The following is a 13888-nucleotide window of genomic DNA, read 5'->3' on the forward strand; positions in this document are numbered from 1 at the left end:
GCTGTCTTGCACCACGAGCTCAGCCCAGCAATCGGTAGGTGCCGGCTTTACGTGGGCGTCCCCACGGAGGCAATGGTGGCCTCGCCGTACACCAGCCCCATGCTCTCCAGAAAAATCCCGGTATTTACACATTTGCAGAGGAATGGGTTTCGGCACACATGGCCAGTGGGTGCCAAAACACGCCTCAGTTGCAACATAGGGAGCCTATGACGCATGCGCTCGCTGGCCAGGCGCGCTGCGCGAGCCGTAGCCACCTTGTCTATTGGTTCATGGGCTTTGTACACGTGGCATATTGTCATAATCCAGCAGTCACGTGCCGACCATGCTCACAGATGGACTGAACAAGTGTATTCCAGCAGACCACACCTACAGGATGAACCCCTGCCTGATGCAGAAGTAGAGCTCTTCACTGATGGCAGCAGCTCTATGCTGGAAGGAAAACGAAGAGCTGGATATGCAGTGGTAACAAATGCCCAACCGCTAGAGACTAAGGCACTGCCTAGCAACACATCCGCTCAAAGGGCTGAATTAATAGCATTGATGCGAGCTCTAGAACTAAGTCATGGAAAAAGAGTAAATATATATACACACACAGATTCTGAATATGCATTTGGGGTGGTGCATGCAATTTGGGGGCAATTTGGAAGGAAAGAGGACTGTTAAACTCACAGGGAACTCCAGTAAAATATGGGACTGAAGTTACGAGACTGCTGCAAGCGGTTCTCTTACCAAAGGTTGCAATAATGCATTGCAAAGCCCACCAAAAAGGAAATAGTGAAATTATAAAAGGAAATTGGAAGGCTGATTGTCTTGCTAAAAAGGCAGTTCTAAAGGAGCTGAAATTTGAAGAAGCTTTAATTCCAGGGCCTCGTTTAGAATTACCACCACCAAAATATACTGAGAAGGAAGATGAATTAGCAGAACAGATAGACTGCTCCAAAAATGGACAAGGTTGGTGGATAACACCGCTAACGCCATTATTGATTCCTGAAAGAATGATGGAAACTTCGCTCAAGAGATTACATCAGGAGATGCATCCAGGAGAAGATGCATTGACAATAACTGCAAAAAGAAATTTTTTTTGGACCAAAGATACAAAGGGTAGCAGACATGGTAGTAAAAACAGTGTACCATCTGCTGTGCTAATAATCCAAAAATTGGGAAAAAAGTTATAGGAGGAATTGTGAAACAAGGAATAATTCCTGGGGAATACTGGCAAATAGATTTTTCAGAGCTACCTAGGTATAACGAATATAAATATTTATTGACATTGGTAGATACCTTTTCTGGCTGGCCAGAGGCTTTCCCTTGCCATGCCAACAAAGAGCTAGAGAGGTAATTAGAATCTTATTGAAGGAAATAATACCCCGATTTGGTATTCCAGAAGGAATCTCCTCTAATAATGGGCCTCATTTTCTTGCAGAAGTCATGCAAGAGATTTCTAAATTTTTACAGATTAAGTGGGAATTACACACCCCTCGGAGGCCACAATCAAGTGGGAAGCTAGAAAGAATGAATCAAACTCTTAAAAGGCAACTTGCTAAACTGTGTCAAGAAAACACACCTTAAATGGGTAGAAACTTTACCTATAGCTCTTTTACGAATTCGAGTAACTCCTAGGGTCAAAGGGAAAGTAAGTCCTTTTAAGGTTGTTTATGGGAAAGCATATCCCATGAGTCTTTCTAACATCACAGGAGACCAAATGCATATAAAAGGGCAGGCTGATGTTAAAGAGTATTTGATTTCTCTTTCGCATACTTTATCTTCACTACACAGGTATCTAAATCAGAAGGCCTCTCTCCTGTTGGATAAAGGTGGAAAGGACCTCACACCATGTTATTGAAAACCTGTACTGCAGCCAGAGTAGAAGGAATGGACTCCTGGATTCATTACACGCGAGTGAAAAGAGCACCAGAACCAGATCAGGGAAAGTGGACAGCCACAGACTGGGAAACTCAAATTTCAGCTAATATCTGAGACCATTGAACTCTGAGAGAATGAAGAACCTGAATATTATAATATCCCATTTGGTACTAGCAGTAGGTCAAGAGAATTTGGTTTTACAGCTTATCCAGTCCTTTGGGCAAATCCAGAATGTTAGTGTAACCGCTTGTCTCCCTCCATCTGAGCTGGCAGACAATCCTTTAAATTGGGGAATATTACCTTTCTAAGAAAGAAGAAGAACAACAATGGAAATAGGGTGGTTAAATAAAATATTACATGGAACAGGATCCTCCCTTACTGGATGGCTGGCAAACCTAATTTAAACTTCGACCACTGTTGTCATTATTACAATCATACTTTGTGTTGTTTTAAGTTCTATCAAGAGACTGGTTTTACAAGCCATGGCTAGAGCATATGTAACGATAAAATGAAGTAGTGAGACTTATGAGACTCATATGAAGAGATCTCATAGTCTCAAAGGGGGGTGTATTGGCTTTGTGTGGCAAGGCTTTGGTAGCGGGGAGGGGTTACAGGGGTGGCTTCTGTGAGAAGCTGCTGGAAGCTTCCCCTGTGTCCGACAGAGGCAATATCAGTCGGCTCTAAGACGGACCTGCCGCCGGCCAAGGCAGCACCTCTGTGATAACATATTTAAGAAGGAAAAAAAAGTTGCTGGGACAGACAGAAATGGCAGCCCGAGAGAGGAGTGAGAACATGTAAGAGAAACAACCCTGCAGACCCCCAGGTCAGTGAAGAAGGAGGGGGAGGAGATGCTCCAGGCGCCGGAGCAGAGATTCCCCTGCAGCCCGTGGGGAAGACCATGGTGAGGCAGGCTGTCCTCCTGCAGTCCATGGAGGTCCACGGTGGAGCAGATCTCCACCTGCAGCCCGTGGAGGACCCTACGCCGGAGCAGGTGGGTTCCCGCAGGAGGCTGTGACCCTGTGGGAAGCCCGCGCTGCAGCAGGCTCCTGGCAGGACCTGCGGATCTGTGGAGAGAGGAGCCCACGTTGGAGCAGTTTTTCTGGCAGGACTTGTGACCCCATGGGGGACCCACGCTGGAGCAGTGTGCTCCTGAAGGACTACACACCGTGGAAAGGACCCATGCTGGAGCAGTTCGTGAAGAACTGCGGCCCGTGGGAGGGACCCATGTTGGAGAAGTTCATGGAGGACTGTCTCCCGTGGGAGGGACCCCACGCTGGAGCAGGGGAAGAATGTGATGAGTCCTTCCCCTGAGGAGGATGAAGCGGCGGAAAATAACGTGTGATGAACTGACCGTAAACCCCATTGCCCATCCCCCTGTGCCACTGGGGGGGGTTGGTAGGGAATCCGGGAGTGAAGTTGTGCCCAGGAAGAAGGGAGGGGTGGAGGGAAGGTGTTCTGAGATTTGGGTTTATTTCTCATTACCCTACTCTGGTTGATTTGTAATAAATTGAGTTAATTTTCCCCAAGCGGAGTCTCTTTTGCCAGTGATGGTAATTGGTGAGTGATCTCTCCTGTCCTTATCTCGACCCACAAGCTCTTTGTTATATTTTCTCTCCCCTGTCCAGCTGAGGAGGGGGAGTGATAGAACGGCTTTGGTGGGCACCTGGCGTCCAGCCAGGGTCAACCCACCACAGGGGGAAATGATGTACTTAAGAAATTATGTACTTAAGCCACACGAAAAAGGCCACAAAGGTCTTGTGAAACAAGATCCCCTTTGTATAACCAATGCATACCTTGCTAACAACTGTGCCCCTGAAGAAGAACTAAAAGACTGAGAAGAAGGGAACATCCTACCCCAGGAGGCGCCAAAAAGTTGAATAATTGCTAATAGGCATGAAGTCAGAAAAATCTTCGAAAACTGGAGGAAAGGTAAAGAAAGGTGGCAGGGGGAGATCACGACCACCAACTCAATTCCACACCAAAAAGACTTACCCCCCCAACTCTCCTTGAGCATGTGCTGTAAAAGAAAAGAACACTGTACCTTTAATTCCAAGCAGGGAAACTTTAGCCCAATGGAAACTGTGCGAGATAAGCGACTCCCAGTAATAGTTTTTGGAAGAACTTTGGAAATTGAATATGTATAACTGAACTGTATAAATTGCTTGCCCGTTTAGGCATGAGGGGTGCTAGCTTTGCGGATTACCACCTAGCCCCCATCTTTGCGTAAACAAGAACTGGAATAAAATACCTCTGCTCTGTGTTTATATTGGCATTTTGCACACCGGGTGAATGACCCCACTTTTGGGACAACAGTGGGGCAGGCAAAGCACCGCATCCCGCAGGCCGAGGGGCTCAGGCACCCACGTCGCTGCCGGAGGATTGCCGGCAAGAGGTTTGGCATCTGGAGAGGGGCTGCTGGGCCAGGGTGCCCAGGCACCCACCCCACTCCCCCAGCCGCAGCCACGAGTGCTCTCAGTGCTGGAGCAGATGCCGTAGCAGCTGCCTGTGCCCAAGCCTGTCCCGAGCGGAGGGAAGACTTTGCTGGCGAGGAGCAATCCAGTGAAGGCATTGCTGAAATTGCTGGGCTTGAAGTTGCTGCCGGGCCAGGAGGGTGCCGCGGGGTCCTTGTGCAGGAGGAGGGGTGGCAGCGCCTGGGCACCGTTCAACTCCGGGGAGCTGCAGAGCAGGGAGTCCCCGAGGCCGTTGGGGAAGGTCGCGGCCACCGCCTGCGCTTTCCAACCCAGCTGGTCCATCAGCTCCTCCGCCACCTCCCTCTCGGCCCCAGCTGTCTTCTTGGAGCCCTTCCCGCAGAGCCGGACCACCCTGATGCTCTCGCCACGCAGACAGCTCTGGTGGCCGAGGTCCTCAAGGCTCCTCAAGGCTGAAGCGCTCCCCAGGCTCTTGTACTCCACCAGTGCGCAGTGCTTGCTCAGCAGCTCGGGGAAGTCTGACGTGTATTTCCGCACATCCGAGGGCAGCTTGCGGCCCGGCCGCAGGATGCGGATGGAGGCGATGGTGCCGAAGGGGCTGAACATCCTCGTGATGGTCTTGAGGAAATTCTTCTGGAGCAGCAGCAGCACGTCCTGCTCCAGGGTCAGCAGCTCCCAGGCCAGCAGCAGTCTGCTGGGGGGGACACTCAGCAGGGACTCGGGGATGGGGACCCATGATACCGAAAAGCCAGTCGAAGAAACTCTCTAAGACTCATTTTGGAGTTTTAGAAAGTAGGCATTCTTTATTGCAGCGCTGGATGCACGGGGGATAGTTCCACCTAGCACGCGTGCCACAGCTTCAGCACAAACAGGTTATATGGAGTAACCAATTACATATTAATCAGATTAGTATACATATACATAAAAGTTATTGTAACTGAGTATCATAGTATTGCCTACATCTGATCACATGCAACGGTTCTTCATTTGAGTCAAAGGGCTGCTTTTGCGACCACCGATCCATTTCAAATTCTGTTGGCTGACCTTCAAGTCTTGTTCGTCATCCTTGTTCTTTGATCTTGGAGCTTAACATGGTTTCAGTCATATATGGTCAGTTTCAATATTAATCTTATCTAATGTACAGGAACATCCAGTCATAAGAGCAAAGAACTGTAAAACTTAGGAGTAACTACCTCTACTAGTTAATTACTTGGCTACACTTCTGTCTCTTTTTTCAATCATAGTGTTAGTATAAGATTTCTAATAATTATTTACCAAATCTCACTTTTACAGTCACCTAGCAGCAAACCAGTTTCCACGGCTGGTACAAAATATTAAAACCAACAAATATTTAGACATACCATACAGAATGTATGGACATATGCTATCACCCACCGCCTCACTTTGGTGCCCTCCTCGTTCACCTCCAGCAGCTCTGAGAACCGCAGGGTGTAAAGCGTCAGCCACCAGTCATGCGTCAGGTATTTCACCTGAGGGACAGAGGGGGCCACTGTGTCACTGTGAGTCTCCCCAGGCAGGGACCACCCTAAACCCATCATCGAGGCAGGCTGCACCCCCATCAACCTGAGGTCATGGCAAGGCAATATCCCCCTTTCAGGATTTGTGGGAGAAGGCCGCCTGTGCTCCTGGACCATGGCAAGAAGACACAGCTTCCCTGTACATCACACCACCAGTGCTTCCCTGCAGTTTTTTAGTTAAGGCATGATCTCTCCCAGAGCAGCCTGGGGGAACCACGGGCAGAAGAGGTGAACCCAGCCCTGGGCTTGGGGTTTGAGGACCCCTCACCGCTTCCCCAGCCACCCTCCCTGGGTGGAGAACTGCTGCAGCACGTTGAAGGCAGACAGCAGGGCCCAGCTCTGCACCACCAGCGCTTTGCCGGGACACAGGCAGCCTGAGCAGAGCCTGGACCTCCCCGAGCACCTCACCGCAGACAGCCAGAGCACACCCAGACACCCAGGCATCCTCCACGTGGAGGCCACTTCCCACCCCAGCTGGCCAACGCAACGGGCTGCCTACCTTCTTCAAGGACGTCAGCAGTTTGATGCTGACGAAGCCCATCTTGTTCTTCTGGACATGTTTCAGGTGAACTCTGCTCATTATAATACCAAAACACACCTCCACCCCCAAAGTTACCCACCTCCAAGGTGCGACCACCCCCCCACTGAGCACGCGCTCTGAATTTTCTCTAGCGTATGCCTTTAAAAGCAAAGCGAGAGAACTTTATACCAATCAAAGGAAAGGTATGTGTGACTAGAGTCACTCAAGCTCCACCGAAAAACTCAGAAAATATAAAAGGTCTTAAGAGAGGAGAAATGCCAGGGAAGACACCATCACAGACAAGTCGGGAGGACATCACTGACTTCTGGGATCAGTCGATGGACTGAGCCTCTCTCCCCCCCGCCATAGGGATGCCTATTGCGTGAGATTTGAACACTCGGCTGTACCGAGTGCTTCCCTGGGAAACTTAGAATTCTTTAGAGCTCTTTTCTTTCATCATTTAACGCGCTTGTAGGCGACTGTATTGTCACCTGCACGTGCTTTGCAGACAGTCTATTTATCACGGGCAATCCAAAAGCACCTGTACCGTTGCTTTAATAAACTGCGCTGCTCATTCATCTAGTCGTGATAATTTGTTAGCGCAACCAAACTCCCTAAGTCTGGTCATTCTCGTGCGTTGAACGCAGCTAAGCCAGAGTGCAGTACGCTATTAAGGGCATCCCTCATCGTGATAGTTCAGCACATTGAACGCGACCGCCCTTAGAGCGTCGAATTGGACATCACTCAGAAATTAAACCCAGCCGTCCCCAGCCCCTCTGACATCTGAGGATAAGCTGGAACGCAAGGCGGTTTATTTTCTGCCAAACTTCTGGACTCGGTAACGCAACACAGCCCCCGGGGCCGGCACCCCAAAGGCCTTCCTCCGAAGGATGCTGGGCCGAGGGGCAGCGGGCAGCGCTGCGCACGGGGGGCCCCCTCACACCACCCCCCCGTGTCGCAGTGCCACCACCCGGCAACGCAGCAGTCACAATGCCCCGGGGCACTATAAAAGGGGCAGCCTCCCCTGTCCCACTGCCAGTCTGCCTGGCAGGCGGCCCAGAGACATCCCAGAGTAAGTCTTTGAGGAGCCGCTGGAATTACTTGCCGGGCGCTGAGGGAGGAAGACCGGAGGCTGCACCAGGCTGCTGGAGACGAGAAGAACCACCAAGCCCTGGAGGTGCCCGAGGCCATCAGGCTTTTTTGGATGGAGAGCTGTGGCAAGACCAAGGGAATGCCTTCTTGAGGAGCACTGCAGAGCTCGCCGTCCTCACTCCCTGCGGAACCAGTGGCAGCAGCCGTAAGAAGTGGGATGCAGAGATGTTGCCAGGGCTCCCAGTGCTTTGGAGCACCCGCTGGTGGCCCGAAGGCATGGGAAGGATTCTTGCCCCCAAGGTCGATCAGGCCGGGGGCACTTGGCCACTCTCGGAAGCCCCGAGGTGGCTCCAGGTTCAGGGAGAACAGGGCTTGGGCATCCCCTGGGGGGCGTGACCAGCCTGCGGGACCAGGAGGCAGGTCTTGCTCACACGTGCTCAGGGAATAGCCGATCGCCAGCTCTGGGGTCAGGAAGGAATTTTCCCCCGGCGCAGATTGGCACTGGGCCCCGGGGGTTTTTTGCCTTCCTCTGCAGCACTGAGCAGGACCACTTGTCAGGGCTCCTCCGGTCCGTTTTGGCTAGGTTACTGCCTGCTGCTCGTGCAAGATCTTGGGTAGCAGCCCCAGACTCCTAAAAGGAAGCTACCCTCGAGGTTTTTTCTTTTTTGGAGGAAGCTCTCCCCTTTGGGATCCACCTGTGACTCCTCCCAGGCATCTCCCAGAGCCTTTTGGCCTTTTCATAGCTATCTTTTCTTAGGATCTTAGGCCCGTAAAGCAGAGGCCAAAAGATTCTGGGAGATGCCTGGGAGGAGTCTTGGGTGGATCCCGGAGGAAAGAGCTTCCTCCAAAGGAGAAAAATCATCCGGGGTAGCCTCATTAGACAAGTCTGGGGCTGCTACCTGGGATCTCAGCTCCTTATAAGAAAAGGACAAAAGACTCTAGGAGACGCCTGGAAGGAGTCACAGGGGGATCCCGGAGGGCAGAGGTTCCTCCAAAAAAGAAAAAAACCTCAAAGGTAGCTTCCTTGGAGGAGTCTGGGGCTTCTACCTGAGACCTTAGGTAGGTAAAGCAGAGGACAGAAGACTCTAGGAGATGCCTGGGAGGAGTCTCAGGTGGCTGTCGGAGTTGAGAGATTTCTCTACAGGAGAAAAAAAATGTCTTGAGCTACTTACTTGGAGGAGTCTGGGGCAGGTAGCTGGGATCTCCGGTCCCGAACACAGAGGTCAAAACATTCTGGGAGACGCCTGGGAGGAGTCTTGGGTCAATCCTGGAGGAGAGAGCTTCCTGCAAAAGAGAAGAATCATCTTGGGTAGCTTCCCTGGAGGAGTCTGGGGCTGCTACCTGAGATCTTAGGTATGTAAAGCAGAGGCCAAAAGACTCTAGGAGATGCCTGGGAGGAGTCTCAGGTGGCTGTCGGAGTTGAGAGATTTCTCTACAGGAGAAAAAAAATGTCTTGAGCTACTTACTTGGAGGAGTCTGGGGCAGGCAGCTGGGATCTCGGGTCCCGAACGCAGAGGTCAAAACACTCTGGGAGATGCCTGGGAGGAGTCTTGGGTCGATCCCAGAGGAGAGAGCTTCCTGCAAAGGAGAAAAATCGTCTTGGGTAGCTTCCTTGGAAGAGTCTGGGGCTGCTACCTGAGGCATTAGGTAGTTAGAGCAGAGGCTAAAAGACTCTGGGAGATGCCTGGGAGGAGTCTCGGGTGCATCCCGAAGAGGAGAGCTTCCTCCAAAGGAGCAAAATCATCTTGGGTAGCGGCCTTGACGAAATCTGGGGCTGGGCATCCCCTGGGAGGCGTGACCAGCCTGCGGGACCAGGAGGCAGGTCTTGCTCACGTGCTCAGGGAATAGCCGATCGCCAGCTCTGGGGTCAGGAAGGAATTTTCCCCCGGCGCAGATTGGCACTGGGCCCCGGGGGTTTTTTGCCTTCCTCTGCAGCACTGAGCAGGACCACTTGCCAGGGCTCCTCCGGTCCATTTTGGCTAGGTTACTGCCTGCTGCTCGTGCACCACGAAGATGGCCTCTCGTGCCCTGCAGCTAGGGGGAGGAAGGCTTTTTTTCCCCCACGGTGGGCTAGCAAGTGTCCCCGGGGGTTTTTTGCCTTCCTCTGCAGCACTGAGCACGGCCCCTCACCAGGGCTCCTTTGGGCCGTTGTGGCTAGGTGCCCGCTGCTCGTGCTCCACGAAGGTGGCCCTCGTGCCCCGCATCTGGGGGGAGGAAGCTTTCTGACTCCCAGGCCGGGCTCCAAGGGATGCTCCCGGGGGTTGCTTCTTGTCCTCTGTAGCACTGAGCACAGCCCCTTGTCAGGGCTCCTCTGGGCCCTTTCGCCTAGCTCCCTGCCTGCTGCTCTTGCACCTCCAAGGCACCGCTCGTGCCCTGCCTCTCTCGGGCTCTCTTGCCCAGTGCAAGTCTGGAGCGGGAGCGGGAGCGAGCTCTGCTCTTCCCTTAGCTCCATTTCCCCAGGGCTTATAGCTTGGGCAAAACAGCCTGTGCTTGGAAGGGCTCCAGGCTTGCTGCCCCATCACGAGCTGCCACTTTTCACCTCTCCCTGCACGCAAATCAAGCGCAGGGCCGGCACGAGAGCGCCTTTTGTGCATCGTTGGCCAAGAAGCACAGCGGCGGAGCAAGTTGCCGAACGCAAAAATACGCTTTTCACCTCTACCTGTCATACTTTGGAAAATACCCCACGCCTCCTCCTCCTCCTCCTCCTTCTTCTTCTTTTGTGTGTGGTCGGTCCTGATCCTCATTCTGCATGTTCTCACTCTTCAGGAAACAGGGACTGCTTGGCCTGTATTCCTCCTGCTACTTTCTGTAGCTCTGGGACTTGCCTTTGCCAGGCTGCAAAGGATGTTTTCTCAAGCTCAACTGAAGAATGCATCAGCCTGCTCCTGGCTACACAGGCACATTGTGTTAAGGCTTGTGAGCATCAGCTCTGAAACAGACTCAGAAAAATAAAAATAATAGCCTGTTTCCACTTGCAACCTTTGTGTTATGTGTCCTTCAAAGTGGTTTTGGAGCTGAAACCCCCCTGGCGTTTCAGGCAAATAACAGTCTCGTTGGTATTTGACTCATGGTGAGCACAGGGAACAGAGCAGAGTAGAACAGAACAGAATAGAATGGAATAGTTCAGCTGGAAGGAACCTACAACCATCATCTAGTCCTGACCATTACCTGACCGTTTCAGGGCTGACCAAAAGTTCAAGCATGGTATTAAGGGCATTGTCCAAATGCCTCTTCAACACTGACAGGCATGGGGCATCCACCACCTCTCCAGGAAGCCTGTTTCAGGGTGTGACCACCCTCTTGGCAAAGAAATGTCTCCTCACGTCAAGTCCAAACCTCCCCTGACAGCGTGGTAGCAAGTGTCCCTTGGTAAGGAACGGTGAGGAAACCGTGCATGCTCTCTACATCTCTGCAGAGTTCCTGCAGAGGGAACCAAACCCCTGTCTTTCACCTCTGGCATCACCACAACCAAAGGAATGTCTGTGGCCTACATGCCCTTATTTACATAGTCTGAAGGTACAGATCCATTTTGGCACCAACGCACAAAATGGCAAGGAGACTACCTCTCTTAATCTCTCAGTACTCAAAATACTAAAACCTAAAGGAAAAGGAGACTTGCCAGGGTTTGAGGTAAGATCCGAACATCTTCCCACAAACCGAGGTAGGCAAAGAACTCTCAGAAAGGTTCAAGTCACAGGTGAGCTGTGGAAGTTTCACCCATGGCTGAAGCGCCTTTAGTATCCCGTATAAACACGGCCAACGCGTGTATTTAATAGAAAGGCTGCGCAGCTGGGTTTCAGTGGGACAAGGGGATGTGACGGCAATAGCAGCAATGGGCTATTTTGACAGTTTGGAAGAGCTGTCTGTCCTTTGCCTGGCTGGGCTTTGGTCACGGATCCAAATGGTCCACGTCTGAATACGACCAACCTTTCCTTCCACCACACCGGGGTCACCTCCGCGCACTTGTTTCTCAAAGCCTGGCTTACTTCCGTGGCGGGCTCTTGGCACCCACCATCCCAACCTATGGCTCTGGTTACACTTTGGCTTGCCTCCAGGCTGCGGCTGCCGAAATCACCCCCCTTACGCCCCACGAAAAGGGGTTGTGTCCAGCCACATCAAGTCCCTGCTCCTCCTGGCTGCGGGGCCGCACAGGCTTTAGCTCTGGCGCAGAGAGGGGACGGCTAATAGGGGCGGTCTCTGCGCTGCACGCTTGGTTCCTGCCATGGCCCGAGAGAAGAGGAACAGCACCAGGCTTCTCCTTGCGAGCCGAGTGGCAGAGCAGGCGCCAGGGACACCCAGCAGCTGGGCCCAGGGCATGGCCGCCAAGGGCAGGGAGAGACCCCCGGGCCTCCCGGGCACAGCGACAGCCCGTGGAATGATTGCTGGATGGAGGTGACTTGTCGGTATGACACACGTCCCCCCGCCGCCCCTCAAGGGAAGGTGAACCTCCAGGGAGGAACGCAGTGCACACGTAAAGAATCGGTTCCATGGTAGCTCCCTAAGCAACGTGACCTGCAACTTTAGACGTCAGCAACACCAGGGGAGCTTGGTACGCTGACTCTGAAAAGGAACACGGAGGGTGGAGCGGAGCCGAGACCCCGCGGCCAGGCTCGGTGATCGCAGGGATAGGGAACCGGAAGGATCAGAACGAGAACGCTTGGTCCCTGCATTGAATCCACTGAAGCAAGGAGGTAAAATAACAGCGGTTCTGTCGAGCTAACGCCCTACACTTCTGGTTTATATCACACGTGCCCACTTCTGGGGTACTCACACGCAACAGCAGGTCCTTTGGGTGAACTTTGCTCATTACAACACCAAAACACACCTCCACCCCCAAAGTTACCCACCTCCAAGGTGCGACCGCCCCCCACTGAGCATGCGCTCTGAATTTTCTCTAGTGTATACCTTTAAAATCAAACCGAGAGAACTTTATACCAATCAAAGGAAAGGTACGTATGACTAGAGTCACTCAAGCTCCACCGAAAAACTCAGAAAACATAAAAGGGCTTAAGAGAGGAGAAATGTCAGAGAAGACACCATCACAGACAAGTCGGGAGGACATCGCTGACTTCTGGGATCAGTCGATGGGCTGAGCCTCTCTCCCCCCCGCCATAGGGATGCCTATTGTGTGAGATTTGAACACTCGGCTGTACCGAGTGCTTCCCCGGGAAACTTAGAATTCTTTAGAGCTCTTTTCTTTCATCATTTAACGCGCCTGTAGGCAACGGTATTGTCACCTGCACGTGCTTTGCAGACAGTCTATTTATCACGGGCAATCCAAAAGCACCTGTACCGTTGCGTTAATAAACTGCGCTGCTCATTCATCTAGTCGTGATGAAAAACAAAAGAAAAGAGAAAGCCCCAAACCCAAATGTAAAGGAGCCTCAGCGCCGGAGGACGAGCTCTCCTCTCTCAAAGCAGCCTGGGGGAACCACGGGCAGAAGAGGTGAACCCAGCCCTGGGCTTGGGGTTTGAGGACCCCTCACCGCTTCCCCAGCCACCCTCCCTGGGTGGAGAACTGCTGCAGCACGTTGAAGGCAGACAGCAGGGCCCAGCTCTGCACCACCAGCGCTTTGCCGGGACACAGGCAGCCTGAGCAGAGCCTGGACCTCCCCGAGCACCTCACCGCAGACAGCCAGAGCACACCCAGACACCCAGGCATCCTCCACGTGGAGGCCACTTCCCACCCCGGCTGGCCAACGCAACGGGCTGCCTACCTTCTTCAAGGACGTCAGCAGTTTGATGCTGACGAAGCCCATCTTGTTCTTCTGGACATGTTTCAGGAGGAAAGCATCCTTGGCCAGGTTCTCGTCAGAGAGGTGGAATTCCACCTGGGACGCAACCCTCCTGACCAGCTGCCGGTCAGGGACAGAGTAGCTGCAGTCCAAGAGATCAGCCCCCAGAACATCGCTCGCATCGCAGAAGCAGCAGGGACACGGGTGTGACTTGGTGGCCTTTGGGATGTGCAGCACTGCCCGGTCCCAGCCACAGCGGTGCAGATGGCAGAGTGTTGAGGAGCGGGGTGGCTCAGCTGCGCTCTGAAATGAAACGGAGTTTTATGGTTTTAGAAGCGCGCTTGCCTTCACGCCCCCAGCATCGGTCCCTGCCACAAGTTACGCAGCAGATGGCCTTGCGCAATCTTGCAGCCAGAGGTGCCTCACCAACAGAGCGCCATCTCTTTAATTAACAGGATCCAGGCCAGGAGAGATCTTTGGCCTCCGGTTCACGGCAGTTGTCCCGACTCCCCCAGGCCACACACTGTTCACACAGCGGGAGCGAGAGGCCTGTGTCCTTGGTACCAGGGGGTCCTTGCTAGTGCCGAATCCTCCAAGCACGAGGAGGGGATGTACTAACCCCATCCCTGGGGTCCCGTAGAGCGCAAACAGCCCCAGCGCCCCGACACCGGACGTTGGGCAGAATCCAGTCCTTTTCTGGGAGCACGCGGC

General features: G+C 52.9%; 1 protein-coding gene across 1 annotated transcript; it reads right to left on the minus strand.

Annotated features, from left to right (window-relative positions):
* Positions 1–3925: 3925 nt before the first annotated feature.
* On the minus strand, positions 3926–13360 carry LOC138684113 (la-related protein 6-like; the record flags this gene model as incomplete). The annotated part of the gene is made up of 3 exons (XM_069777839.1): positions 3926–5055; positions 5688–5782; positions 13160–13360. Coding segments are annotated over 3 exons (1227 nt in total), but the record flags the coding sequence as incomplete, so codon positions are not given.
* Between the last annotated feature and the right edge of the window lie 528 nt (positions 13361–13888).

The sequence above is a fragment of the Haliaeetus albicilla genome, unplaced genomic scaffold, assembly GCF_947461875.1.
Source record: "Haliaeetus albicilla unplaced genomic scaffold, bHalAlb1.1 scaffold_80, whole genome shotgun sequence".
NCBI lineage: Eukaryota > Metazoa > Chordata > Aves > Accipitriformes > Accipitridae > Haliaeetus > Haliaeetus albicilla.